This window comes from Cibotium barometz, chromosome 13 (genome assembly GCF_041138505.1).
Source record: "Cibotium barometz isolate CiBa-2024 chromosome 13, ASM4113850v1, whole genome shotgun sequence".
Classification (NCBI taxonomy): domain Eukaryota; kingdom Viridiplantae; phylum Streptophyta; class Polypodiopsida; order Cyatheales; family Cibotiaceae; genus Cibotium; species Cibotium barometz.
In genome coordinates, this window is record NC_141058.1 from 979,331 (window position 1) to 1,007,246 (window position 27,916).

The 27,916-nt window shown below is 43.2% G+C and overlaps 1 protein-coding gene across 1 annotated transcript in view; it reads right to left on the reverse strand.

The window, feature by feature from the left end:
* Positions 1-619: 619 nt before the first annotated feature.
* LOC147632251 (pyruvate dehydrogenase E1 component subunit alpha-1, mitochondrial-like) overlaps positions 620-27,916 on the reverse strand; it is a 39,317-nt gene continuing 12,020 nt past the window's right edge. The window contains exons 7-8 of the mRNA XM_086807060.1: positions 1,191-1,337; positions 620-1,040 (exon numbers count right to left, since the gene is read on the reverse strand). Coding sequence (XP_086663186.1) covers positions 846-1,040; positions 1,191-1,337 — 342 coding nt within the window. The 3' untranslated portion in view covers positions 620-845. The remainder of the gene's footprint in view (positions 1,041-1,190; positions 1,338-27,916) is intronic.

The window sequence follows — 27,916 nt, forward strand, 5'->3', positions numbered from 1 at the left end:
TTCACGTTTATGAAACCCAATGTATTTGTTGCATATAGAGTGACATTGGCCACCTGGGCCTGCATATCGGGATCTTCTAGAGCTGCGTAGAAAAATTTATGAGAGATTGGAACCATGTTTCCTTTCCTCCATTACTACGTGGCTTTTATGGCAGCATAGTGCCCCCGATTGGTTGAGATCTAGAAACCTTGCATAAACTCTAGGTTCTAGAAACCTTGAAGTGCTTGGGTTGCCCTTCATTTTCAGCCTTTCAATCTCCCACTATTGTATATATGCATGAACTCTATGTTCTAAAAATGGAGCTACAGTGCAGCAGCAGTCACAATAAAGCCAACAAAAAATGAGAAAAGAGGAACAGCTCCTTAGTAAGTCAAGTACCACGGTCCACCTCTGTTAAGACCTAGCTCTCAGAAAAACGTTATTAGTTAAAAAAAGTCAGGAACTGATCTTGAATAAGGTGGGTAATACCTCTTATCTTCAAAGAAACTTCAATAAAGCGCTGTTTTGATGAGACTGTAGATAACAGATTACACTAAGGGATTGTCGTTGTCGATATCAAAAGGGATTTCCATTGTCAATATTTATAAAGGGATTTTCATTGTGAATATCAAAGCATCCATAAACCGAAGGAAGCTATATTTTTAAAATCTGGAGTATCTGATAATGTTTGTCCCATAAAACAAAGGAAGCTATATTTTTAAAATCTGGAGTATCTGATAATGTTTGTCCAATAAAATAAAGTAAGCTATATTTTTAAAATCTGGAGTATCTGATAATGTGTGTCCCATAAACGAAAACAAAGAGAGGGAATGTAAGCATATTTACAGCAAGATATACTGTAAACTCTACACGAGCCTCGAAGTTGTTTGCTTTCTGTCACAGCCATACACTACGAGACCTTTATCTTGCTTGTAGATATTTGTTATCAACTCTTCGTCTCGAGGTTGAGGTGCCTCTCTGGCTTTTGCTAATGTATCTTCCACATCTTGTTTTATTCGTTTGTCAATGGCTGTCAATGCCGCCTCTGTGGAAACCTCCTCCTAACATAATCAAGACAAGCCAAAAAACACTGAACCATGTGCATACCCTTTCCATAGAATAATCAGCATCTGTTTTTTTGTGAATGAGCAGTTGTTTTGATATTAAGGGTAAACTTTTTTGCTTCAATAGGGCAGGTTATTGAAAAATACCTTCAAAATAATCTGCCGCAGATGCTGGATAGGGTCTCGTGCTTGCCGTATCTTCTTGATCTCATCACGGGTGCGATAAGTGCTGCCAGGGTCTGACATACTGTGACCATGATAACGGTATGTATCACATTCCATTACAATGGGGCCCTGCCAAAGAATCAACGGAATTGTGATCAGAAACCATAGCTGCTTGACCACTCCATATATTCAGAACTACCATTGATAAAGATATTGCCATTATCTTTAAGCAGGATTCTTTATTGAAATCCAATCCTAATGTGATTCTTATAATCTACGGCCATTGAAGAAAAGCATAGAATAGTGAACAATCAACAAAACAGGAATCATGTCATGGTTAAAGGGCAAGGAGAAAGGAATGGGATGCTTGGACAAGTCAAGAAACATAAGAGCACTAATGTATGATTAGGGACCTTATGTGCGAAATGAGATGGATGGAGAGATTGCACAAAACGAACCAGATCATCTTCTGGAAAACTAGGAAGTGTACAAATAAAAATGAGACCTAAGCTTGAAGGTCTTTGGCATGTGAGCAGTCACATATGTCTTAAGAGCGGATGTAAACCATGATCACAAAAAGAAAAGAGGGCCACCTCTGAGCTTGTAAAATACGTGGGACTCCTCTGCAAAGAAATCTATATCAACAGTGGGGACACCAGAGGTGAAGCATATGAAGATTTTCTCAAGACGCATCCCACCAGGTTAGGCGAGATTAAGGATTTGTGTATAGCAAAGTCAGAAGTTCAAGCTGCATTCATGACCGAGCAAGGTTGACTTGCTAAAAATCATACCATCCATCAAAGACATTCTGTTTCTGAAGAGGAAGGCCATTGGTGCCAACTCTTATGTACAGACTACTCATTCCACGACCGTTAAGGGAGCATAGTGCCACAGAAAAAACTCTTGAATTGGATTGGTGTGCATACCTCAACATGCTTTTTCCACCCAAACCAAAGAATATACACACGATAATGGCATGAACACACGATGATGGCAAGTTCAACTCCTGTTCCTCGTGCGCACCAACTACACCCAAGGAAGCAGTCGTACAAGTCAAAAGGCCTCAAGTAAAGCACAATGAGGTAGACAGATTCTTTGATGATCTGACAAGAGTGTATATGAAGAAGAAGAAGCTCCGGAGGAAGGGAAAGCAGAACAACAAATCAATCCTGTGTTAAGAGCAGATGCCTTTGAACCAAGACAGCCTCAGCATTATTTACCCTGAGATACAAAGAAGCACCTTACTTAGCAAGCTTTTGTCCACAGCCTCCAGAAAAATTTTCTAGATGCCTGGACTGCAGGCTGTAACGTTACTTGAGGTGTCTCTGGACTGCCAACATATAGATGGATCTTTGCCACAGCTATTCTCTACAGTCCAAATAATTCCTTTCCAAGAAAATTTGAAGGTAGTAGCTAACTGCACATGCCTAGAAAAGACCTCTTCTGGCACTCCCAGCGTGGAGGAGATGCGTAGATAGCCCTTACTTTAGAAAAGCTTCCCCAGCTACCTTGAAATCTATCCATTTGGAATGTTCACCCACAGCTGTTGGGATGGATGCATGTGTCTCTCTTCCCTTTTCTCAAATATTGTGGAGACTTAAATGCCCAAACAGCCGATGCACAGGTGCAGATGTATTATTTTCATATGAATCAAGTGTCCTCTCTGAAATACATCCACAGGAGTTGGGAATGCAATGGATCTCGAACGATATTGCACCCATGACTAGCTATGGAAGATTCCTCTTAGGGATGGGTGCTATGCGTGAGCTTGTTTATATGTGATGGGCTGGGTCATTTGTTATGTCCCTAGCCTAATCAGGGTTAAGATCTTCAGGTTAGGTTAACCATATCCTAGGGGTTGGCATCTTAAGTAGGGATTAGTAGCTTTTACAAGACATGTGCTATATGTGGCTCCTCGTTTATAGGAGGCCTATATAAGTGATTTTATGAGCCAGCTTGAGAGAGAGCTCCTCAGACCTAGGCCTTGAAACTACTATGTGCTTACATCCGATGGGTGTGTACTGATGGTATGGGACACCATTAACTTTTCCACATGGAGCCATGTCTCGGATGCTACTATCCCCCCTGAGCTTGGGGGTGAACCTGAACAGCTCTGTGCTTGAACCGTGAGCTAGATGCCAGTGTCTATGCATGTTTCCTTTATGCTTTATGTTTATGCTTAATCGCACGGTCTGTTGGCCTAGGGGCATTACATTGGCATCAGAGCCAAGCTTGCAAATTAACTTAAGAACACTCCGAAAGGAAAGGAGAAAATCGATCGCGTGGATCTTTTGGGTTCTAATCTGTGGGCTGCCTTTTGTCTTTCAAGGCTCAGTGGTGTGGAACACTTAGGGCAGTAGACGGAGCAGAGTCAAAGGTGAGCGGGAGAATATTGCATGCTCAGACGGTTCTTGGAATCGTTGCATATGTATGGAAAAAGAAAGAGCTTTTGTCATGTCTGTGTGTTTGCTTGTGCTCTGACAGACCCAATGTGCCTGTGTTTAGGGTAACATCTTGGGTCTTGGTCGTTTTCATGCATAGGAGGATTTTGAACTGATTTGTTGCATCATACAAAGGGCTGGTCGAGTTCTGCAAAAAGCTGAATCCTATGCGCTTTTGGTTGTGCGTGGGAGTTTATGCTTTTTGGGACTCTATTGCATGCTTTTTCTGTATATGGTTGTGAACAGTAGTACCTCCATCTGAAGACAAGGAAGCAACTGTGAGAAGGGTAACCCTAATGCATATAGGGTGACATCTGTTAAGAAATAGGCGCATGGAAGGAGGACAGAGGTGGTGGAATGTAGCGTGCTGGGCTTGTTCTGACCCTGCTGTCAGTGCTGTTTTTACACAACGGTGGGTAGATGTCTGTGTAACGGGCCATGCAGTTGGCCATACAATAGCAGACACCCACGTGCACAAGTGAGATGGGCAGCGGGGCTGACACATGGCAGTGAACATAAGCACACTACTATAGGGACACACTGCTTTTCATTTAAAAAAGCATGTGCATGAGTTATTTTGGGCATCTTTAGCCATAAGTGACTTTTATGCTTTAAAAAAGGGAAAGGAAAGCTAAAAGCAGGGTGCCTTGTTATTTTGGGTGTTAGCTTGCTTCTTTGGGGTACTTGCTCATAAAAGCCTGCATGCTTAATGCGTGGGCTGATAGTCGACCTCTGTAAGCTGAAGCTTAAGTGATCTACCCACTAATAACAATCATCTTTTTACTCTCTTCACTCTTTAATTCTTTGAACGGTTGCTAAAATTCTGCATCCTCTACTCCATGGCGGAGGACACATGTATCTATGCCTTATGCATCACCTTTTGCTCCTAAAATGATGCCAGTCACATGGGCTATCCCAATGGACAAACATGGGGGAAAACATGTTGAGATGCAAGCACATTCTTGCCCCCCAATGCATTGAGTGAGATAACAATGAAGTGGGATTGGGTAAAGCAAAATGAGAGGGAAACAATAAATGCATATGTACAAAAGTTTTGGAAAGTGCTTTTGGAGGTGTCTCCATTTATGCATGTCACCGAGGCGAAAAGGAAGAGAAGGTTTCAATCGGGATTGCAACCTGTGTACAAAGCGGGACTACAAATGTATCCTAGTAACACCTTGCACCAACTAATCGCAGCCGCCACTGCCACCGAGCAATTGGAACTCAAATTGAGTCAATCCAATAAGGCTAAATCCTCATTTCAAGGCAAAGAGAAGACTGTCCAAAACCTGCAAAATAATGGACAGCCCCCTAAAAAGGACCAAAATCAAGATAAAAATAGTCTAAAGGCTGAAAATATGTAACATGCGGAAGCTTCGGAGAAGCTCGGTAACTTAAATGCTCAGAAATCAACACTCTTTTCACGACGGAATTAACGCACAAAATCTGAATGAAGATGTGCAGAAAATAGAGAGAGAGAGAGAGAGAGAGAGGACACAGTATTGGGTCCCAAATACCCTCTGTAGGGCCCCCACCACAGATGGTGTATTTGCTTTATTAGAATGATGTGAATCTGAAAGAAAATACAGAAATCCTTGACCTTTCTTGGCTGGGAATTCCCTGCCCTTGACCTTCAGTCCTTCACCCCTTTGCTTAGCACCTTCTTGGCTTGTCTAGCCCCTTTATGCTTGTGCTCTTGGTGAGAAAAGAGATGATCTAATGGGATTGTGGGCTCTCCTATTTATACTACTCCACCTAGAGCAGTCGGCCAGCTGAAGTCCAGGCGGCCAGCATTAAATGTCCCACGACTGAGTACTTCAGCATTTAATGCTAAAAAAATCACATAAATTCCAGCGCTTCTTTCCCTTGTTGGCTGGGCATTATGCGCATGCTTTTACATGGCTGGACAATGCTTTTGCAAACAATCTGAGGGCCGGGAAGCCTGTATGGGCTGCCCCATACCTGCCCTACAGCCATACAAAGGCTGCATCTCCTGAATGTCTGCCTTTAGACTGCCCCTAGGGCTGTCCTACAGCCCCTCCATGGCTGGTGGGTTCAGCCAGGGCCTTCCTGGCCCTCATGGGGGTGGTTTCACACTATCCCCATACCCACACAAAGACCCGGGGTAGCCCTATGGGCTAGCCCCTTGTTCTAAAAGCAAACCCTAACTACTCAGTGATCTGGTATCCGGTACCATACCGGATACACAGAATCACTGACATCATTCCAGAGGGAGACTTACAGGGCGGACTGGCACTGTTTGTGCAGGACAGTGCACACCTGACCTTAGACTCCTGTGCAGGACAATGCACACCTGACCTCGGATGACTGAGATGGATCCCTGGCTGACTCGTCCCGGACTGGTTGGGCTCACATGGGACCAGTTCACCATCCCAGGTCCTTCACCTTCTGTACAGATATGTCTACGTGGCATCCAAGTGCGGGATGCACGTGACAAAATAACACTACCAAGAAGCGTCCCTTCAAAGTGAGAGACTATGATCTCACTCGAAGTAGAAAAAGCAATATATGAGTGAGGGGATATGCTTTACTTGTGGTAGCACCGAGCATAATTGCAAAGGCATGCCCAAACAAGAAGAGGCGTGATAATGCAAATGCATCAAAGCCTAATGTGCATATGGTTCCAGATGTGCAGGGCAACACTTCACATGATAGCAAAGACAAGGTTGTATGTAAAGCTTGGGAACAGCTTAAGGATGAGCCTGCTTTGTTCATATTTGATGATTGTCCAAGTGAGAACCTCATATCTACACAGATGGCAACTGCTTTGGGTATTGAAGTGGAGGACATGGATCCTCAAATTGAAGCAAGGGCTGCCTTTGTTGGTAGAGAAGTGCAGGTCATGCCTATTATTAGCAAGTTGCGCATACACATTCAAGGCTATGTGGATCATGATGATTTTCTTATGGCACCTTTGAATGGCTGTGATGTATTGCTTGGAAAGCCTTGGCATACACGTATTGATCCGTAAGGCTTACAAGACCAACATGATCACCTTCATGCATAAATGCCGAGAGCATGTAATTAATGCTAGTGAAGAGGGTGATACCATTCCCCTTGTATCTCATGTACAAATTAAGAAAGTAATGAATAAGAGTGTTTTTGCGTACTTGATTTTTGTACGGGATCATGTTGAGGAAAATAATGTACATGTAAAGACTCTTAGTAATGATAGGCTGAAATTCTTGCAAGAGTACAATGATTGTCTTACTGATGAGTTACCAAATGAGTTGCCACTCCTACGACTGGAAGATCATCGCATTGATCTTGTGCCGGATAGCTCACCACCTAATAGGCCAGCCTATCGTGTAAGTGCATCCCAAAAAGAGGAGATCATCAAGCAGGTGAATGAGCTTCTTGAGAAGGGTTTGGTTCAGCCAAGCTCTTCCCCATATTGTTCACCCGTCCTCTTGGTTTCAAAGAAGGATGGATCCTTTCGTATGTCTGTGGATTATAGAGCTTTGAATAAGCTTACCATCAAGAATCGATTTTCAACTCCACGCATAGATGACATCCTTGACAAGTTGGATGGATCAACATGCTTTAGCCGAATTGATCTCAAGAGTGGGTATCATCAAGTGCGTGTAGTGCCTGAGGATGTACACAAAACTGCTTTCAAGACAACATTTGGGCTTTATGAGTATCTTGTTATGCCTTTTGGTCTTACGAATGCCCCGGCTACATTCAATAGAATAATGGATCGCATATTCCGTAGGTACAGGAAATTTACAAGTGTCTTTTTTGATGACATCCTAGTCTTCTCAAAGACCGAAGAAGAGCATAGAGCTCATTTGGCCATTGTTTTTGAAGAACTCCGTAATTATAAACTCTTCATAAATGCAAAGAAGAGTGAGTTCTTGTTGTCTGAGATACATTATCTTGGGCATATTGTGTCCAAAGATGGAGTGCGGATGGATCCTGCAAAGATTGATGCAATTCGGAATTGGCCCGAATTGAGTTTCGTAGTTTTCTTGGATTATGCTCTTACTACCGCAAGTTCATTCAGCACTTTACATGGATTGCTTCTCCTTTGCATGATTTGACAAAGAAAAAGGCCGCATTCAAATGGACTACTGTAGAGAGAGATGCATTCCTCAAATTGAAAGCTGCAACTTCTCATGGTCCAGTGTTGATCATTCCCGATTTGCAAAAGCCTTTTAGTGTGGAATGTGATGCATATGGAAATTGCATAGGAGCTGTCCTAAATCAAGAGGAACATGCCATGGCTTATAAGAACCGTAGATTACATAATGCAGAGCTATCTCTTGGCATTTATGAGAAAGAGCTCTTGGTTGTAATTCATGTACTTACTACATGGAAATATTACCTTCTTGGGGCTGATTTCACTGTGAAAACAGATCACCGGAGTTTGAGGTATTTTCTTACCCAAACTAAATTGTCAGAGAAGCATATGAGAATGGTCAATTTCCTCTCTATGTTTCATTTTCAGATCTTGCACACCCCAGGAAAGAAGAATGTAGTGGCAAATGCATTGTCACGAAAGCTGTATGTAGCAGCTATCTTGGTTGCCTCTCATGGGGACTTGTCTTCCATGCGTGATTTGTATCATACGGATGCTGATTTTGCCACTATTTGGGCTGATTTGATGGCTAGTCATGCCAATGCCTCATATGTGATTAAAGAGGGTTATCTCATGAAAGATAATTGCCTATGTGTGGTGTCTGACATGAGGCAAAAGGTTTAGAATGAGTGCCATGCTTCTCCATATGTTGGTCATAGAGGCATAATGCCTACTACGCACATGATTGAGCGGTATTTCTTTTGGCCAGGTATGCGGAAGGACATAGAGGCACATGTACGTGTATACATCACCTATCAAAAGGTTGAATTTGATAGACAAAAGGCACTAGGTTTCCTACAGTCATTGCCTATTCCCACGCAGCCATGGGAAAGTATTACAATGGATTTCATTATGGACTTGCCACGGACCCAATAGGGTAATGATGCAATTTGGACAAATGTGGACAGGTTTAGCAAGCAAGCTCACTTCTTTCCGGTCAAAAAGACCATCAAAGCTGAGCATATGGTTGAAATATATCTTGCACAAGTGTTCAAGCATCATGGGATGCCGAAGTCCATTGTGGGAGATAGAGATCCCAAGACAACGAGTCTCTTTTGGCGGGCCTTATTTGATAACATGGGCACCAAATTGGACTTCTCATCAGCTTTTTACCCTCAAACGGATGGGCAAAGTGAGGCTGCAAATTTAGCCGTGTTGGATCTCTTGAAATGTTATGTTACGGATCAGAAGTCTTCTTGGGAGAAGTCCTAACCGCTTGTAAGGCTCCTCCTCAGCCCCTAAAAGATGTATAAGTTCTCCTCTCAGTCCCCTGTAATCATCCCCTATTTCAAAATGCAAGAAAACATTGTTTTTTTTTTTTCAAAAAGAGACTTCTATTAAGTATGAGAAAAACATACAACAATCACAGCTATAAGCCGGAAGAGAATAGAATCACCCCAATATGTTAGGTGATTTCAACCACTGAGGAGCATCATGATGCAATGTAAGACCTGTGGTACTAGAGAAAAAGAAGATGCCATGGTCCCATTCCCGCATAAATATCACACGCTTTGCCTGCGCAGAACGAGAGGGCCCCTGAATGCAAGCCCAAGTAGCCATAAGAGTGTGGATGATATCACCCCATATAGTACTAATGCACTGAGACCCAAAAATCTGGACACCCTCAATAGCCTCCGTGCATCTAGCTCTCCAGATCTGCCATGCTTTAATACTGGCAATAATCTCCCAACTGGTGTCAATCCTCTGTCTAGGGGGCGTATAATCAGAGTGAGGAACATCCTACAATAAACCATGCTGGGCAATACCTCTACGAATGAAAAAAAAAGAATCTGTACCACTGCCCTCATAAAAAAGTTACGGACCGGACTGGGAGAGCCAAGCAACTGCTCCCCAAGTCACATGCATGGCTCGGCCACTCAATTTGCCCATAAGTTGGACTACAGGACCCCAAATCTGCTGTGCAATGCTGCACCCCCATAGACAATGTTGTACGGACTCAGAATCTGCCGCACATCTAGGACAAGAAGGTGCTACACCGAAAACTGATCTCCACTGATTGGTGGGGAGACCACCATGTAAGAATAACCAAAAGAAATGAGAGATCTGGCTCCTTCTGTATGAGTGCCAAAGTCTATGCCAATATCTGCGCTGTATTACTGGAGAAATATCATAGCTCTCCCAATGAGGCCTGAGAGTAGGGATCCTATGCATCTGTCGAGTGAGGAGAAGCCTGGCACTCCGAACAGTGAAACTGAAAAAAGGAAGGCTTTTCAAAGGATCGAAGGCATCAACACACTCCCACTCTCCTGGATCCCACTGAAGATATCTGATAGGACTGCCACCATATAGCCACAAACACCAAGAGCCATGAGTCACTATCTGAGGAGAAGGGTCAATGAACCAGTGCTTCCCCGAGCGACCAACAATCCTCACTGGACTAAGCCTAGTGTTTGGTATGATCTCCTCCATACTACATCTCCTCAATCTCCCACCAGGCATGATAGAATACATGAGGAAATCTGTATCCTCCTGGCCTGGCAGAGCAATGACCTGCAGAGGTATGCCTATCCTCGAAAAAACTCTTAGCCAACTCGGACGATAGTCTCCGTGAAAGGTCCCAAAAAGCCACTCATGCGGAATAGCTGCATCAATCTGATCAATACGAATGCGAGAGCCCCTAAGATGCTGAGTGGATGCAACTCTCCGATCCTCCGGAAGACTCTTAAAGGTCTTCCAAGCAAGAACTGTGTATGCGCATCACTCCCATCCTGACAATTGCATATAACGAGATGCACCAAGTGGCCGACCAGCCTCATCCCTAATGAACTTGTTCCAGATAATAGGTTGTCGGTCAGCCTCGTCCAAAGACCTAGGAAGCCTTTGTCGCAAAAAATATCTCATGCTTCTCCATGCTCTGACAATGGCTGCAATAAGAGGGGAAGATAGTGCCCTAATATCAGCCTCTGTGAACAAAAAACGTGTGTTGGGCATCCAATCTGTCTCGACCCTGGGTGTACATCTGGAAATCTAAGACAAGAAAAAATCCTTCCAAGGCTCAGTGCCTGGTAGGAAACCTCCGACCACAAGTTTGCAAAGCAACGCCCTGCATTGAACATCCGGATCGATAATATTCAAGCCCCCCTCTCTTTTGGGCTGAATAACTGTAAGCCAAGCAACCCTGGCACGAGTGTCTGAGGTGCCATCCAAGCCCGACTAGAGAAAATTGCGGATCAATCTCCGCAATTGGCCAATGCACGCACGAGAGAAGCACCAACAAGAGGCAATAAACCAAGCTGAGGCAAGCAAAACCTGATTAGCCACCACAGCTCTGGAGGCTAAATCTAATCTCCTGGAGCTCCAATTGTAACTTGGTTGAACACAATGCTAATCAATACACTTAAATACACTAAGATTTGAAGGACACTTGCTCAAATACAAGAAGTAAATTGCTGAATTTGACAAGAGGCACACAATGAGCCGGAACGGCCGACCCCTCCCTTGAGTAAATTGTATTACTATTGGAGAAATTCAATACATAGTTTCACGGGCATCCATTGCCAAATCCTCCATGCCAATGCATATGAAATTCAGCATTTAGAAAACAATGGTATGTCGATGTAGATCACCAAGGAGCTGTCTTGATGCCCGGCCCGACTTCAGTGCCCATATTCTCTACCATTGGCTCTATGTTCTACCAAGCAAGGTAGCAACATCTTCAAGAGCACATAGGACAAGAGAAATACTACACAGGGCGGCTAAACAAGGAGTCCTGCCCTTCTACTGAGTAAGTAATGACAATACATTGTCCAATTACCTTACCAGTCTTCATAGAAGTTGTTGCAAGCGGAAGCCTTCGCGTTGGAAGCTTTAGAAGTGTTAATATCTTCGATTTGCCGCAATCCTTCGCGACAAAAGTCTTCAAGAGGATGAAGGGAACCTTGGAAAAGCTTCCCCTATGGTTCAACTTGAGAAAGGAAGGCTGAAATTAGGGTTTTCAGCAAAAAGACCAGAAATTACAGCAAAAATGAGAGCTGTTTTGCTGAATTTCAGTCATTGGGAGTGAGTAGGAGAGTGATTAGCACTTGGAAACACTCTTGGAAGCTTGGAAAACACCCTAGCAAGTTGGGTATGGCTATGGAGAGCTTGGAAATGGAGAGAAATGGTGGAAAAACAGAGTTTTTAGCCTCCAAAAATCCTCATGAAGAGAAAACACGAATTTCTCTTAATAAGTAAGTGAATTGGGGTCCAATCAGGTGAAGGGACATGGGGAGATGCCCATTTATGAGTAAAAGGGGAGGATCAGGTCCTGGACATTGAGTCTTGTCCGCCTCGGGACTTCAGTGAGTGTGAACTTGGAAGAGGTCATAATTTATAAGTGACTTTTGGGCGCCCAAACTTTAATGAAGTGGGAACGCACTCACTTATAAATATTGGCTAAGTCCTAAGGGCTATTTGAGCCTAAATTGGGTAATACTTACCACCTGTTCACATGCCACACAACCATGTCAGCAGACAGTTTCACACGCACAGTTCACGGGCGGGCGTCCCCTTACCCAGAACTACACATAGGTCATGCAGGCATGAAAACAGCATGCAATTTCATTTGCAGGCAAGCACATAAAGATGCTATGCAATGCAGCATTGGCATGAGCAATTTCCGTTCATGAAACCATATAAGACCAGGCGTTTCCAGGCAAGTATACGCAATACCAGACCCAGTGGAAAGCCAATCCTCCGGGCGTTTCCGGGCATGTACACAAAGGCACAAGTCCCAGCGGAAAGCCAAGTCCTCCAGGCGTTTCCGGGCATGTACACAAAGGCACAAGTCCCAGCGGAAAGCCAAGTCCTCCAGATATTCCGGGCATGATAACATCAAGTCCCAGCGGAATATCATATCCAACTATACAGCATGACACGTGTCAATCACCTGCATAGGCATATTCCATAAACCATGGACACCAATTCAATATGTACATAGTGTGAAAGCAAGAGTGAACCATTTGGGTGGCCAAATGGTGACATTCCCCCCCGCTTCTAAACAGTTGTCCGCAACTGAAATGCATCCAAATATGTCTGAAGCACATGCGGGCAATCTTTGAAGAACTCTTCATCTACCCATTTAGCATCAATGGGAAGATAGTTCTTAAACTTCACAAGGTAACGCCTCACAACTTTGCCTGCAGCAAGCTTGCGTTCCTTGTGATACACAATCTGCTCTGGCTGCAAGATCTCCTCAAGCTCATCCACTTCTGGTGGATCCTCAATGACCATTTCACTGGGCTCCGGCCCTACATACTTGCGAAGGAGACTCACATGAAAAGCATTGTGTATGTGCCAATGACTAGGTAATGCCAATCTGAAAGCCACTTCATTGATCTTCTCAAAAGGTCCATAGTACCTGGTTGCAAGCTTAGGATATGCACCCTCTTTGCCAGGCCTCTTTGCAAGTCTTGCTTTCTCAAATTTCAGCAATACCCAATCATTCTCTTTAACATCCAATTGCCTTCTATGCTTGTCGGCAGCCTTTTTATGCTTGTCTTGTGACCTTGCAATGGCTGTCCGCACCTGAGCAAAAGCAATATCCAAGTCTCTTACATACTCATCAGCTGCAAATATCTCATCCTTTGTGCGAAGGATGGGTGGCAAAACCACCTTACCATAAACAATCTCAAACGGGGCCTTTCCCGTAGATGCATGCACCGTGTTGTTGTATGCAAATTCCACAAGCGGTAAGTACTTCTCCCAAGAAGACTTCTGATCCGCCACATAACATTTCAAGAGATCCAACACGGCTGAATTTGCAGCCTCACTTTGCCCATCCATTTGAGGGTGATAAGCTGATGAGAAGTCCAATTTGGTGCCCATATTATCAAATAAGGCCCGCCAAAAGAGACTTGTAGTCCTGGGATCTCTATCCCCCACAATGGACTTCGGCATTCCATGATGTTTGAACACTTGTGCAAGATATATTTTAACCATATGCTCAGCTTTGATGGTCTTTTTGACCGGCAAGAAATGAGCTTGCTTGCTAAACCTGTCCACAATTGTCCAAATTGCATCATTACCATGTTGGGTACGTGGCAAGTCCATAATGAAATCCATTGTAATACTTTCCCATGGCTGCGTGGGAATAGGCAATGGCTGAAGCAAACCTGGTGCCTTTTGCCTATCAAATTTGACCTTTTGACAGGTGATACATGCACGTACATGTGCCTCTATGTCCTTCCGCATACCTGGCCAAAAGAAATACCGCTCAATCATGTGCGTAGTAGGCATTATGCCTCTATGACCAGCATATGGAGGAGCATGGCACTCATCCAAAACCTTTTGCCTCATGTCAGACACCACACATAGGCAATTATCTTTCATGAGATAACCCTCTTTGATCACATATGAGGCATGTGCATGACCAGCCATCAAATCAGCCCAAATAATGGCAAAATCAGCATCCGTATGATACAAATCACGCATGGTAGACAAGTCCCCATGAGAGGCAACCGAGATAGCTGCTACATACGGCTTTCGTGACAATGCATCGGCCACTACATTCTTCTTTCCTGGGGTGTGCAAGATCTGAAAATGAAACATAGAGAGGAAATTGGCCATCCTCATATGCTTCTCTGACAACTTAGTTTGAGTAAGAAAATACCTCAAACTTTGGTGATCTGTCTTCACAGTGAAATCAGCCCCAAGAAGGTAATGTTTCCATATAGTAAGTGCATGAATTACAGCTAAGAGCTCTTTCTCATAAATGCCAAGAGATAGCTTTGCATCATGCAATCTACGACTCTCATAAGCCACGGCATGTCCCTCTTGATTAAGAACAGCCCCTATGCAATTTCCAGATGCATCACATTCCACACAAAAAGGCTTTTGCAAATCCGGAACGATCAACACTGGACCATGAGTAGTTGCATCTTTCAATTTGAGGAATGCATCTCTCTCTACATTAGTCCATTTGAACACGGCCTTCTTCTTTGTCAAATCATGCAAAGGAGAAGCAATCCATGCAAAGTGCCGAATGAACCTGCGGTAGTAAGAGCATAATCCAAGAAAACTACGGATCTCATGCACCGAACTCAATTCGGGCCAATTCCGAATTGCATCAATCTTTGCAGGATCCATCCGCACTCCATCTTTGGACACAATATGCCCAAGATAATGTATCTCTGACAAGAAGAACTCACTCTTCTTTGCATTTATGAAGAGTTTATGCTTATGGAGCTCTTCAAAAACAATAGCCAAATGAGCTTTATGCTCTTCTTCGGTCTTCGAGAAGACTAGGATGTCATCAAAGAAGACACCTGTAAATTTCCTGTACCCACGGAATATGCGATCCATCATTCTATTGAATGTAGCCGGGGCATTTGTAAGACCAAAAGGCATAACAAGATACTCATAAAGCCCAAATGCTGTCCTGAAAGCAGTTTTGTGTACATCCTGAGGCACTACACGCACTTGATGATATCCACTCTTGAGATCAATTCGGCTAAAGCATGCCGATCCATCCAACTTGTCAAGGATGTCGTCTATGCGTGGAATCGGAAACCGATTCTTGATGGTAAGCTTATTCAAAGCTCTATAATCCACACACATACGAAAGGATCCATCCTTCTTTTGAACCAAGAGGACGGGTGAACAATATGGAGAAGAGCTTGGCTGAACCAAACCCTTCTCAAGAAGCTCATTCACTTGCTTCATGATCTCCTCTTTTTGGGATGCACTTACACGATAGGCTGGCCTATTAGGTGGTGAGCTACCCGGCACAAGATCAATGCGATGATCTTCCGGTCGTACAGGTGGTAACTCATTTGGTAACTCATCAGCAAAACAATCATTGTGCTCTTGCAAAAATTTCAGCCTATCATTACAAAGAGTGTTTACATGTACATTAGTTTTCTCAATAGGATCTCGTACAAAAATCAAGTACGCAAAAATACTCTTTTTCATTACTTTCTTAATTTGTACATGAGATACAAGGGGAATGGTATCACCCTCTTCACCAGCATCAATTACATGTTCTCGGCCTTTATGTATGAAGGTGATCCTGTTAGTCTTGTAAGCCTTGCACGGATCAATACGTGTATGCCAAGGCTTTCCAAGCAATACATCACAGCCATTCAAAGGCGCCACAAGAAAATCCTCATGATCCACATAGCCTTGAATGTGTATGCGCAACTTGCTAAAAATAGGCATGACCTGCACTTCTCTACCAACAAAGGCAGCCCCTGCTTCAATTTGAGGACCCATGTCCTCCACTTCAATACCCAAAGCAGCTGCCATCTGAGTGGATATGAAATTCTCCGATGCACAATCATCAAACATGAACAAAGCGGGTTGATCTTTGAGCTGTCCCCAAGCTTTACATACAACCCTATCTTTGCTATCATGTGAAGTGTTGCCCTGCACATCCGGAACCATATGCACATTAGACTTCGGTACATTAGCATTTTCAGCTTTGTTCTTCTTATTTGGGCATGCTCTTGCCATGTGCTCAGTGCTGCCACAAGTAAAGCATTTGCCTTCACGCATATATTGCTCCTTCTTCTCAGCACTAAGACCAAAGTTTGCAGGCTTATAAGGGCGCTTGTTAGCAAACTTATTTTCAGCTTTTGGACCTGATTTGGCTTGGTTTTGGTCCCTTTTAGGTGGCTGTCCATCATTTTGCAGGTTTTGGACAGCCCTCTCTTTGCCTTGAAATGAGGGTTGGATCGACTCAATTTGAGTTCCAATTGCTCGGTGGCGGTGGCGGCTGCGATTAATTGGTGTAAGGTATGACCAGGATACATTTGTAATCCTGCTTTGTACACGGGTTGCAATCCCGATTGAAACCTTCTCTTCCTTTCCGCCTCGGTGACATGCATAAATGGAGACACCTCCAAGAGCACTTTCCAAAACTTTTGTACATATGCATTTACCGATTCGCCCTCATTTTGCTTTACCCAATCCCACTTCATTGTTATCTCATTCAATGCATTGGGAGGCAAGAATTGAGCATAAAACCTCTCCTTGAACTCTTCCCATGATCTAACGGGATTCGGTGAGAGCTTTTCCGTGAGCCACCAATGGGCAGCAGTGCCTTTCATGAACATGCTTACATGCCGGATCATGGATTTCTGAGTGAAATCCTCATCACTGAAAGCAATATCAAACTGGGCAATAAAAGCAAGTGCCTTTGATCCATCATATTCTCCATGATATGTGTCAAACTTCACAGATTTGTCTCCGGCTTTGAAGTCACGAGACTTTGATGCATGTGTGTGCATCTCAACATGTTTTCCCCCATGTTTGTCCATTGGGACAGTCCCTGTAATTGGCATCATTTTTGGACCAAAAGGTGATGCAAAAGGCATAGATACATGTGCCCTGTAAGCATGAGGCATGGCTGGCCCCTCAACATGCATTGATACATTTTCAGCCATAGCTTCTCCCTCACGAGCACACTCGAAGGCATGAGTGGCATGAGAGATACGCGGAATACCTGCACCAATAGAAAATTGCAGCCCATGTTGCATGTGTTGTGCATGTACATTTTCAGCCGGCAATGGCATTTGACATACATTTTGACCACTGCCATAAACATTGTATCCTTCACAGGTTACATGAGGTATTCCTGCATGGCGTGAAGTCACTGATTGTTCCTTAACCATAGCATGGAGATTCATCCTCTTAGACATAACTTCTTGTTCGGGCACTTGTGGGGATTCCAAGACATGTGGGATGGTTGCCTTTTCTGCATAGGCATCCTCGGTACGAGCCAAGTATGCACGTGCTGCATCCCTCGGTTGCATGTGCAACTCTTGAGCAATCATTGCCATTGCATGATCCATATAAGATTCAGCTTTCTTGGTCTTCAAACGATCATGTACCAATGGATCCTCGCGGCGATAGAGATTCAATTCTTCTTGTTGTGCATGGAGAAGAGCCTGCATACGAGTAAGTTCAGCTCTCAAGACTATGGACTCTTCTTCTTGCATCTTCTCTTTGCCACGAGACGGCTGTCCCACATATTCATGTTCCCTATTGTGCACCACATGAGTTTGCTCATCCTGTAAAGCATTGGAGGCATGCATTTCATTGTCCCTGCCACTTGTATTAGCATCTCCAACATTCATTGTATGGCTGTCCATAATGTTCTAAGTGTAGAGATAGCTAGTGTTCATGGTGATCGTCTCTCACGATAGAAGTGAAAGAGAACCGTATGCTCTGATACCAATGTAACTTGGTTGAATACAATGCTAATCAATACACTTAAATACACTAAGATTTGAAGGACACTTGCTCAAATACAAGAAGTAAATTGCTGAATTTGACAAGAGGCACACAATGAGCCGGAACGGCCGACCCCTCCCTTGAGTAAATTGTATTACTATTGGAGAAATTCAATACATAGTTTCACGGGCATCCATTGCCAAATCCTCCAAGCCAATGCATATGAAATTCAGCATTTAGAAAACAATGGTATGTCGATGTAGATCACCAAGGAGCTGTCTTGATGCCCGGCCCGACTTCAGTGCCCATATTCTCTACCATTGGCTCTATGTTCTACCAAGCAAGGTAGCAACATCTTCAAGAGCACATAGGACAAGAGAAATACTACACAGGGCGGCTAAACAAGGAGTCCTGCCCTTCTACTGAGTAAGTAATGACAATACATTGTCCAATTACCTTACCAGTCTTCATAGAAGTTGTTGCAAGCGGAAGCCTTCGCGTTGGAAGCTTTAGAAGTGTTGATATCTTCGATTTGCCGCAATCCTTCGCGACAAAAGTCTTCAAGAGGATGAAGGGAACCTTGGAAAAGCTTCCCCTATGGTTCAACTTGAGAAAGGAAGGCTGAAATTAGGGTTTTCAGCAAAAAGACCAGAAATTACAGCAAAAATGAGAGCTGTTTTGCTGAATTTCAGTCATTGGGAGTGAGTAGGAGAGTGATTAGCACTTGGAAACACTCTTGGAAGCTTGGAAAACACCCTAGCAAGTTGGGTATGGCTATGGAGAGCTTGGAAATGGAGAGAAATGGTGGAAAAACAGAGTTTTTAGCCTCCAAAAATCCTCATGAAGAGAAAACACGAATTTCTCTTAATAAGTAAGTGAATTGGGGTCCAATCAGGTGAAGGGACATGGGGAGATGCCCATTTATGAGTAAAAGGGGAGGATCAGGTCCTGGACATTGAGTCTTGTCCGCCTCGGGACTTCAGTGAGTGTGAACTTGGAAGAGGTCATAATTTATAAGTGACTTTTGGGCGCCCAAACTTTAATGAAGTGGGAACGCACTCACTTATAAATATTGGCTAAGTCCTAAGGGCTATTTGAGCCTAAATTGGGTAATACTTACCACCTGTTCACATGCCACACAACCATGTCAGCAGACAGTTTCACACGCACGGTTCACGGGCGGGCGTCCCCTTACCCAGAACTACACATAGGTCATGCAGGCATGAAAACAGCATGCAATTTCATTTGCAGGCAAGCACATAAAGATGCTATGCAATGCAGCATTGGCATGAGCAATTTCCGTTCATGAAACCATATAAGACCAGGCGTTTCCAGGCAAGTATACGCAATACCAGACCCAGTGGAAAGCCAATCCTCCGGGCGTTTCCGGGCATGTACACAAAGGCACAAGTCCCAGCGGAAAGCCAAGTCCTCCAGGCGTTTCCGGGCATGTACACAAAGGCACAAGTCCCAGCAGAAAGCCAAGTCCTCCAGATATTCCGGGCATGATAACATCAAGTCCCAGCGGAATATCATATCCAACTATACAGCATGACACGTGTCAATCACCTGCATAGGCATATTCCATAAACCATGGACACCAATTCAATATGTACATAGTGTGAAAGCAAGAGTGAACCATTTGGGTGGCCAAATGGTGACATTCCCCCCCGCTTCTAAACAGTTGTCCGCAACTGAAATGCATCCAAATATGTCTGAAGCACATGCGGGCAATCTTTGAAGAACTCTTCATCTACCCATTTAGCATCAATGGAAAGATAGTTCTTAAACTTCACAAGGTAACGCCTCACAACTTTGCCTGCAGCAAGCTTGCGTTCCTTGTGATACACAATCTGCTCTGGCTGCAAGATCTCCTCAAGCTCATCCACTTCTGGTGGATCCTCAATGACCATTTCACTGGGCTCCGGCCCTACATACTTGCGAAGGAGACTCACATGAAAAGCATTGTGTATGTGCCAATGACTAGGTAATGCCAATCTGAAAGCCACTTCATTGATCTTCTCAAAAGGTCCATAGTACCTGGTTGCAAGCTTAGGATATGCACCCTCTTTGCCAGGCCTCTTTGCAAGTCTTGCTTTCTCAAATTTCAGCAATACCCAATCATTCTCTTTAACATCCAATTGCCTTCTATGCTTGTCGGCAGCCTTTTTATGCTTGTCTTGTGACCTTGCAATGGCTGTCCGCACCTGAGCAAAAGCAATATCCAAGTCTCTTACATACTCATCAGCTGCAAATATCTCATCCTTTGTGCGAAGGATGGGTGGCAAAACCACCTTACCATAAACAATCTCAAACGGGGCCTTTCCCGTAGATGCATGCACCGTGTTGTTGTATGCAAATTCCACAAGCGGTAAGTACTTCTCCCAAGAAGACTTCTGATCCGCCACATAACATTTCAAGAGATCCAACACGGCTGAATTTGCAGCCTCACTTTGCCCATCCGTTTGAGGGTGATAAGCTGATGAGAAGTCCAATTTGGTGCCCATATTATCAAATAAGGCCCGCCAAAAGAGACTTGTAGTCCTGGGATCTCTATCCCCCACAATGGACTTCGGCATGGAAACGATACTTCGCACGCTGCTCAAGAGAGTGATGAAGTTCTGCTCTAATAGTACATAAAGAATCTACAACCCATTGAGCATGAGGATGTTTCTCGTGCTCTTTCTGCAAGGCAGCCAATCTACGTCTAATAGCCCTTTCTAAGTCCAAGGCCTCTTTCCTCTTAGACAGGGCACATGTGTGATAAAAGTCACTAATATCACAGAGAGCAGAGGCCAAGCTTTAAGAGGCCTGTAAGAAGTCATGAGATCTCCAAATATCAAGCATACGACGCGATAGTTCTGCATCTGAAAACAAATGATCAGGGATGCGTACATGGGGTGCTGATCCATGGCAATTCGGATCTCTAATACATAAAACCACTGGGCAGCAATGATCCGATTTGGAGGTGCCTGTAGCAATCAAAGTATGTCCACCTCTGTCAAGCACCCAATCATCCACATAAAATCTGTCTAACCGTGCATAGATACATCCTACATCTCTTCTCCTGTTAGACCATGAATAAAGAAGAGTGGATGGACTCCTCAAAAAGTCATCCTCATGCCAACAATCTCTACCATGAATGGAGAGTATAAACCTCTCCCAAGACGCTCTTTCAAGAGGATGCACCAAGCCCTCATGTCCACCTCTTTTATCCGTTGGCATCTCAACCATGTTAAAATCCCATAATGGTCAGCAAGAGGCATCAATGTAGTGAGAGATTTCCAAAAGGCAATCCTCTCACCTCTATGGTTAGGAGCATAGAGGTTGAGAATACCAATGCGTGTAGTACCCTGCATAAGAAGGATCCACTGCGCTCTCGCAGGCAAAATGACACCATGTCCAATGATGCAAGGCAAGATCAAAGCTGAAACAGAGATACAAACACCACCCTTGGTAGCAACAGCCGGTGACCAAAAGGTGTGTCCTAAGAGAAGCTTGCCTGATCTCCCACACTAACTTGCATCCAGTTTATGCTCTTGCAAGAGCAATATATCCATAGGTCCACCTGTGAGGACTGCACAATGAAGCTGGGTTTTTACAGTTTTTTCCCGTCGACGCAGAAAAAAACCCCCAAGACCCTGAATGTTCCAAGAGACAATCCTCATAAAGACTCAGAGTAGGAACGACCAGATCTCGTGGTAGACGAAGGACCCCCTTTAGATGCGGAAGTACGTCTCGCATAGGTAAGGGAGGGAAAATCTGACAATGTAAACCTTACCTCTCTCTCCCACTCCGGGGAAAAGCCAAGGCTAGTCCTCAGAACTGGAGAGGTACCATGACAATGCGAATGTGCAACATTATCCTCAAGGGTGCAATCATCCTGTAACTGTAATGCAGCATCCTCCTATGAGGGATCCAGATCATGTGCCTGCAAGGCCTCATCCTCCAAAAAAGGATCAACATCCTATGAGGCAAGAGCTGCATAGGGGTTAGAGTGCTCCACAAGGAGTGTGGGTGAAGGGGCACGTACGGGGGTCCGAGGGTGCCTGCCATCCCTAACCACAACCCAACACTGTGTGGTCTGCTGTGGCAAAGGAGCAGCTGGAGTCTCGGCATTTGCAGAAGGCCTCTGATGGGCAGGAACACGCCGCCTCCTAGCATGGCCCCTCGATCTGGGACAATCTCTAGCGATGTGACCCTGTCGACGACAAATCCAACACTGGTCAGGTCTGCCTGCAATCTCCATCCTCTGGCGGAAATGAGATCCGTCAGGTCTCTGAAGCATAACATGATCATCAGTAATCGATGGATCAGGAACAAGCACAAGGACCCGGGGTACACCATCAAGAGTGGCGGTAACGGCCGCGGAAGCTGAGGCAGGAGAGCTCGGGAGAATTGGTACCTCTAAAACTTGGCCAAAGGATGCCCCTATGGAAGCTAAAAGCTTCCAATAGGACCGAGGAAGAGCAGGGAACCATAATGAGACCGGGGTAAGGCGCTGATCCTCCACCACTGGATCAAAGCCCACCTGGTATTGAAAGAAGAAAATCTTTCTAGGACCAAGAGAAAAGGGGCTGCTAGCCAAAGCCTGAGAAGTAGCTTCTGAAGAATGAAAGTCTACCTGGAAGAAGCCTCGACCAAGTAAACGAGTACTGAAAGTGCACAATTAGCTCCGAAGGGAGAGCTGCTAGAAGCCATTCACGGGCCTGTGAACGAGAAGGGTGGAAACCATAAACTCTCGCAACAAGGGTAGTCTGGACCTCAAGGTCAATGTCGTGCTGAAGAGAGGTGAGCTCGTCTTGTGAAAAATTGATGATTCTTCCGGCCAATGGGGGTGATGAAAGATTGGCTATGGACAAAAGAAGCCATAAAGCCAATCAAAAAAAAAAATGGGCGGCCGACTTGAATCCACGTAAAATTGCTGCTGATAGAGAGGCGGGTGCAGAAGAGGGGGGCAAAGGCCTAGAGAGAGAAAATATTCTAGAGAGAGATAATACAGTTTTGAGATATATTTAGATATAAAGTTATCTCTTTTATTTAAGATGAATTCCCCTGAAAGAGTATAGGCATAGATGGAACAATTTGTTTCAAATATTTAGAGATGTATACGTGGGATTCTTACACCAACCATCCCCACATTTTCAGAAAATTATGGATTAAGGTCCAAAGAGTGTTCTAAAGGGCCAATAGAGTTAATCCAAGTGTTGGAATAAGAAAAATGCAAGAATAAAAGAAAATCTCCCAAAAAGGAGTAAATTCTCACATAAGACGAAGAGTTGACTAGTACAGGACTTAATAGTAAAAAAATAAAAATTTATTAGTTAAAAAATGAATTTTTGACACCTCAGGAGGGGAGAGTGGAACTCATGAAGGAGGCGCCTAGAAATCACATCAAAGGGACATTTTTTTATTCAAAAAAATCGTAAAGTAGCTGGATATTTTCTCTCTCATCAAACTGGATCAAAAAATGAGTTTAACTAGTCCAAAACTTGTCCAAATTGGATCAAACTGAAGCTAGAAGCCTCTAGATCCCAGTTGGACTTGGTTGGTGGCCTCCCTCACCTATAAATAGTGTATTTCCATTATCTCTCTATCTTGCCTCTCCATTGTGAAGCTTTGGAGCTTCACTAATCCTCTTCTTCTCTTGGAGATTACCCTCTTCTTCTTGGTGACCAAGCTTCTTCTTTGAGAGCTTCACATCTCCCTAAAGAATCAAGCCAAAAACCAAGGGTAAGCCTAAAACAATGGTGTTTTTCTCTCTTCTTGAATGGTAATCTTCTTCCCAACCTCCCTCATGCTTAGGAAGCATTTTATTTTATGGGTTTCCTCTTAAAACCATGTTTTTCTTGATTCATGATTAATTAATGTTTATGTTTAAGCTTAGGTTTATGCATAAACTAATTCTTATGTTAAAAGTGAGACTTTAAACATTTTCAATTCATAGAAAATGCGAGAAAGTAATGGCAAAATTTTATCTATAGAAAATGAAGGTTTTTACATAATAAATTTTATTCTAAAAGTGTAATTTTAAGCATTCTCATTTCATGGAAAATGCGGAGAAACTATGGCAAAATGTTATCATTAGAAAATGAAGGTTATGCATAAACTAATTTATATATTAAAAGTAGAATTTTGGGAATTCTTATTTCATAGAAAATGCGAGGAAACTATGGCAAAAATTTGAGTATTAGAAAATGAATTTTATGCATAATTAATTTTTATGCTAAAAGTGAAATTTTAAGCATTCTCATTTCATAGAAAATATAGTTAAGTTATAGTAAAATTTTTATCATTAGAAAATAAAATTTATGCATAAATAATTTTTATATTAAAAGTGAAATTTTGAGCATTATCATTTCATAGAAAATGTGAGAAAGCTATGGAAAAAATTATATCATTAGAGAATGAATTTGTGCAAAATAGATTTTATACTAACGGAGTTTTGAGCATTATTCATTTGTCAGAAAAATAAAGAAGGTTATGCACAAATTTTCTAGATTCATTCAATTTATGAGAATTATGAAAATGATTCATTTAGAGAAAAATGAATTCGTGTTTATGCTGAAAGAGAAAATATGGATATAATTGATTTTGTAAATCCCATGAGATCGTATGCGTAAATCTTTTATTCAAAAAGAAGAATATTGAGCATATTTTATTTTGAGAAATTTGAGAAAGAATGTGAAAATATTCATAAGAATGCATCGAGAGAAAACATGGATAATTTTTAATCAGAAAAAGATCAGAAACATGCTTAGTGAATGAATGTAATTACTTGTGACAGAATTATTCCTAGATTCCCTGAAAAAGGAATCTGGAATACTTGAAAGGATCAAGGATCCAAAAGTGAACAGAAACTTAGATTTAATGGAATTGAGTCGAGAAAAAGTTGCATTTAACTGAACCAAGTAATGGCCGAAACTTAGAAAGTTCTGTCAGTATGAAAAGTAGAGTAACTGTACTTTTAACCTGGTTGATGGTGTAGCAAAGATTCTGATAACTAGATCAAGGAAAGTTAATAATCAAACCTAATTCGCTTAAAGCAAAAAGAGACCATCTTGTTTGTAGAAATCTAATTGATGTGTGGAATGATATGGGTGATGTGTGGGAATGATGTGTGGAAAGATGTGAATGAATGTGGGAACGATGTGGGATGATGTGAATGAATGTAGAAATGATGTGGGATGATATGAATGAATGTGGGAAAGATGTGGGATGATGTGAATGAATGTCGAAACGATGTGGAATGATGTGAATGAATGTGGGAACGATGTGGGACGATGTGAATGAATGTGGGAACGATGTGGGATGATGTGGAACGATGTGAATGAATGTGGGAACGATGTGGGATAATGTGAATGAATGTGGGAATAATGTGGGACGATGTGAATGAATGTAGGAATGATGTGGGATGATGAAATGTAGAAATAATGTGGAATGATGTGAATGAATGTAGGAACGATGTGGGATGATGTGAATGAATGTGGGAACGATGTGGGATGATGTGAATGAATGTGGAATAATGTCGAAGAATAAGTGATGATGAAAATGATGAGCAATGATGTGAAGTAATGATATGAAATGATATGGAAAGATAGGAATTTTGTTTGGAAACTGTATTTGTATGTGAAACCTATTTTTTAAGGATTGTTTTATGTCAAGAATACTGGGAGAAGCATTTTGACTATCTTATGGAATGAGGTTGTGGGGACCTACGTGGAAAATGTTGCAACAGCTGACAGAGAGTCAAAGGACGTCTCGTGTGGCAAGATCGGCCAAGGTCTTAACCAAACTCGGTTCAATTAAAATGGTGAGCTTCCGGTACGGTGAATGAGGGACCAAGGAAGCGGCCTATGAGTGAAGCGCTAGGTGACCTGCAACAAAGGAGCCTAGAGGGTGTTGACCATACGGTGCTCGGACTCTAGGTCACCCAGGATACCCACACGTGCGACGAGAAAGAAAAATGAGTTGGAGTTGTTTTCTGAACACGGGCATGGATCTGGGTTATTGGCCTTGCTGGTCTTCAACGGATGAGTTCACGGCTCTTTTACATGGATCTTATTGATTGATTTGGCTGATCTTCAACGGAGAGTCCATATGGATTTTATGTGATTATACTCCTAGGTACTATGGGCTAGGAACTATTGAAAAGGCCCCTGAGTGAGCAGGTGGTGAGCGTTCTGGTTGCCGATGATGCCATAGGTACGCTGAGGAAGGAATGACTGAAATTTGGATTTTATGGTTAGAAAGTAGAAAAGTTGGAAATGGGACTTGGAAATAGAATACTGAGAATTATGATGGAAACACTGTGGTTTTATTGCAATGTTGTTTTGGAAATAGTTGAATCAGAGAAAAGACAATTTCCTATTGGGTGTGTAAGTGGTGTGTCTATTTAAATTTTGCATGAGAGCCAGGTAGGGGGCTGGGAACTCTTTTCCCTGGTACCCGGGACAAAACATAACCAATTTTTTATAATGGATCTTATCAATACAGTGGTTAGGCGGTTGGCTAACCCATGGGATTGGATGGGATTAGGCTAGATCGATGGATTCCTATAATAAAATTCAATTCTATTCAAGTTACGATAGTTGAAGTAAGTCACAGGGTAATCCTTGTTCTATGGTAAAAGAATCAACGGCTGTGCCTCTTTTGATGGGGAAAAAAGCATTGGTCTCTATGAATCAAGTGCAAGTTCCTCCTTTGATCCGGCCATGTGACCCACGGATTCGATCAGAATACAAAGGAGGAATCGCCTATGCTTTCTGGGCGAGAGAAGTTTTTTCCAGGTTCGGTTTTTGAAGAACCGAGGGATTAGTCTCTTGTCCGGACATTTGTGGACGAGGCCCCGAGTGGGAGGCTCTGCCCTACGCGCGAGGTTGCTACTTCCGCTGCCAGTACCCAACATTTCAATGCGTAGAGAGGGCAGGGATCTCACACCGCTTGTGGAATTTGCATACAACAACACAATGCATGCATCTACAGGAAACGCCCCGTTTGAGATTGTTTATGGTAAGGTGGTTTTGCCACCCAGCCTTCGCACAAAGGATGAGGTATTTGCAGCTGATGAGTATGTAAGAAACTTGGATATTGCTTTTGCTCAGGTGCGGATAGCCATTGCAAGGTCACAAGACAAGCATAAAAAGGATGCCGACAAGCATAGAAGGCAATTGGATGTTAAAGAGAATGATTGGTTATTTGTTGAAACTTGAGAAAGCAAGACTTGCAAAGAGGCTTTGCAAAGAGAGTGCATATCCTAAGCTTGCAACCAGGTACTATGGGCCTTTTCGAGTGATCGAGAAGATCAATGAAGTGGCTTTCAGATTGGCATTACCTAGTCATTGGCACATACACAATGGTTTTCATGTGAGGCTCCTTCGCAAGTATGTAGGGCCGGAACCCAATGAAACGGTCATTGAGGATCCACCAGAGAAGTGGATGAGCTTTAGGAGATCTTGCAGCCAGAGTAGATTGTTTATCACAAGGAACGCAAGCTTGCCTGCAGGCACAGTTGTCGAGCATTACCTTGTGAAGTTTAAGAACTATCTTCCCATTGATGCTAAATGGGTAGATAAAGGGTTCTTCAGAGATTGCCCGCATGTGCTTCAGACATATTTCGATGCTTTTTAGTTGCGAACAACTGTTTAGAAGCCGGAAGAGGGAGGGGAGATGTCACCATTTGGCCACCCAATTGTATATGCCGGGGATTGATGCCACTCATGTGATACTGTGGACTTGGGTTTCTGTTGGGACTTGTGCCTCTGTGTACATGCTCGGAAATGCCTGGTGGATTGGTGTTCCATTGGGTCTGGTACTTCTTGTACTTGCCTGGAGCACATCTATTTTGGTATAGTCTCGTGAACGGGGATTGTCCATACCAATGCTACATTGCATAGCATCTTTATGTGCTTGTTTGCAATTGAAATTGCATGCTGTTTTCATGCTTGCTCGACCAATGTGTAGTTTCGGGTAAGAAGACGCCCGCCCGCGAA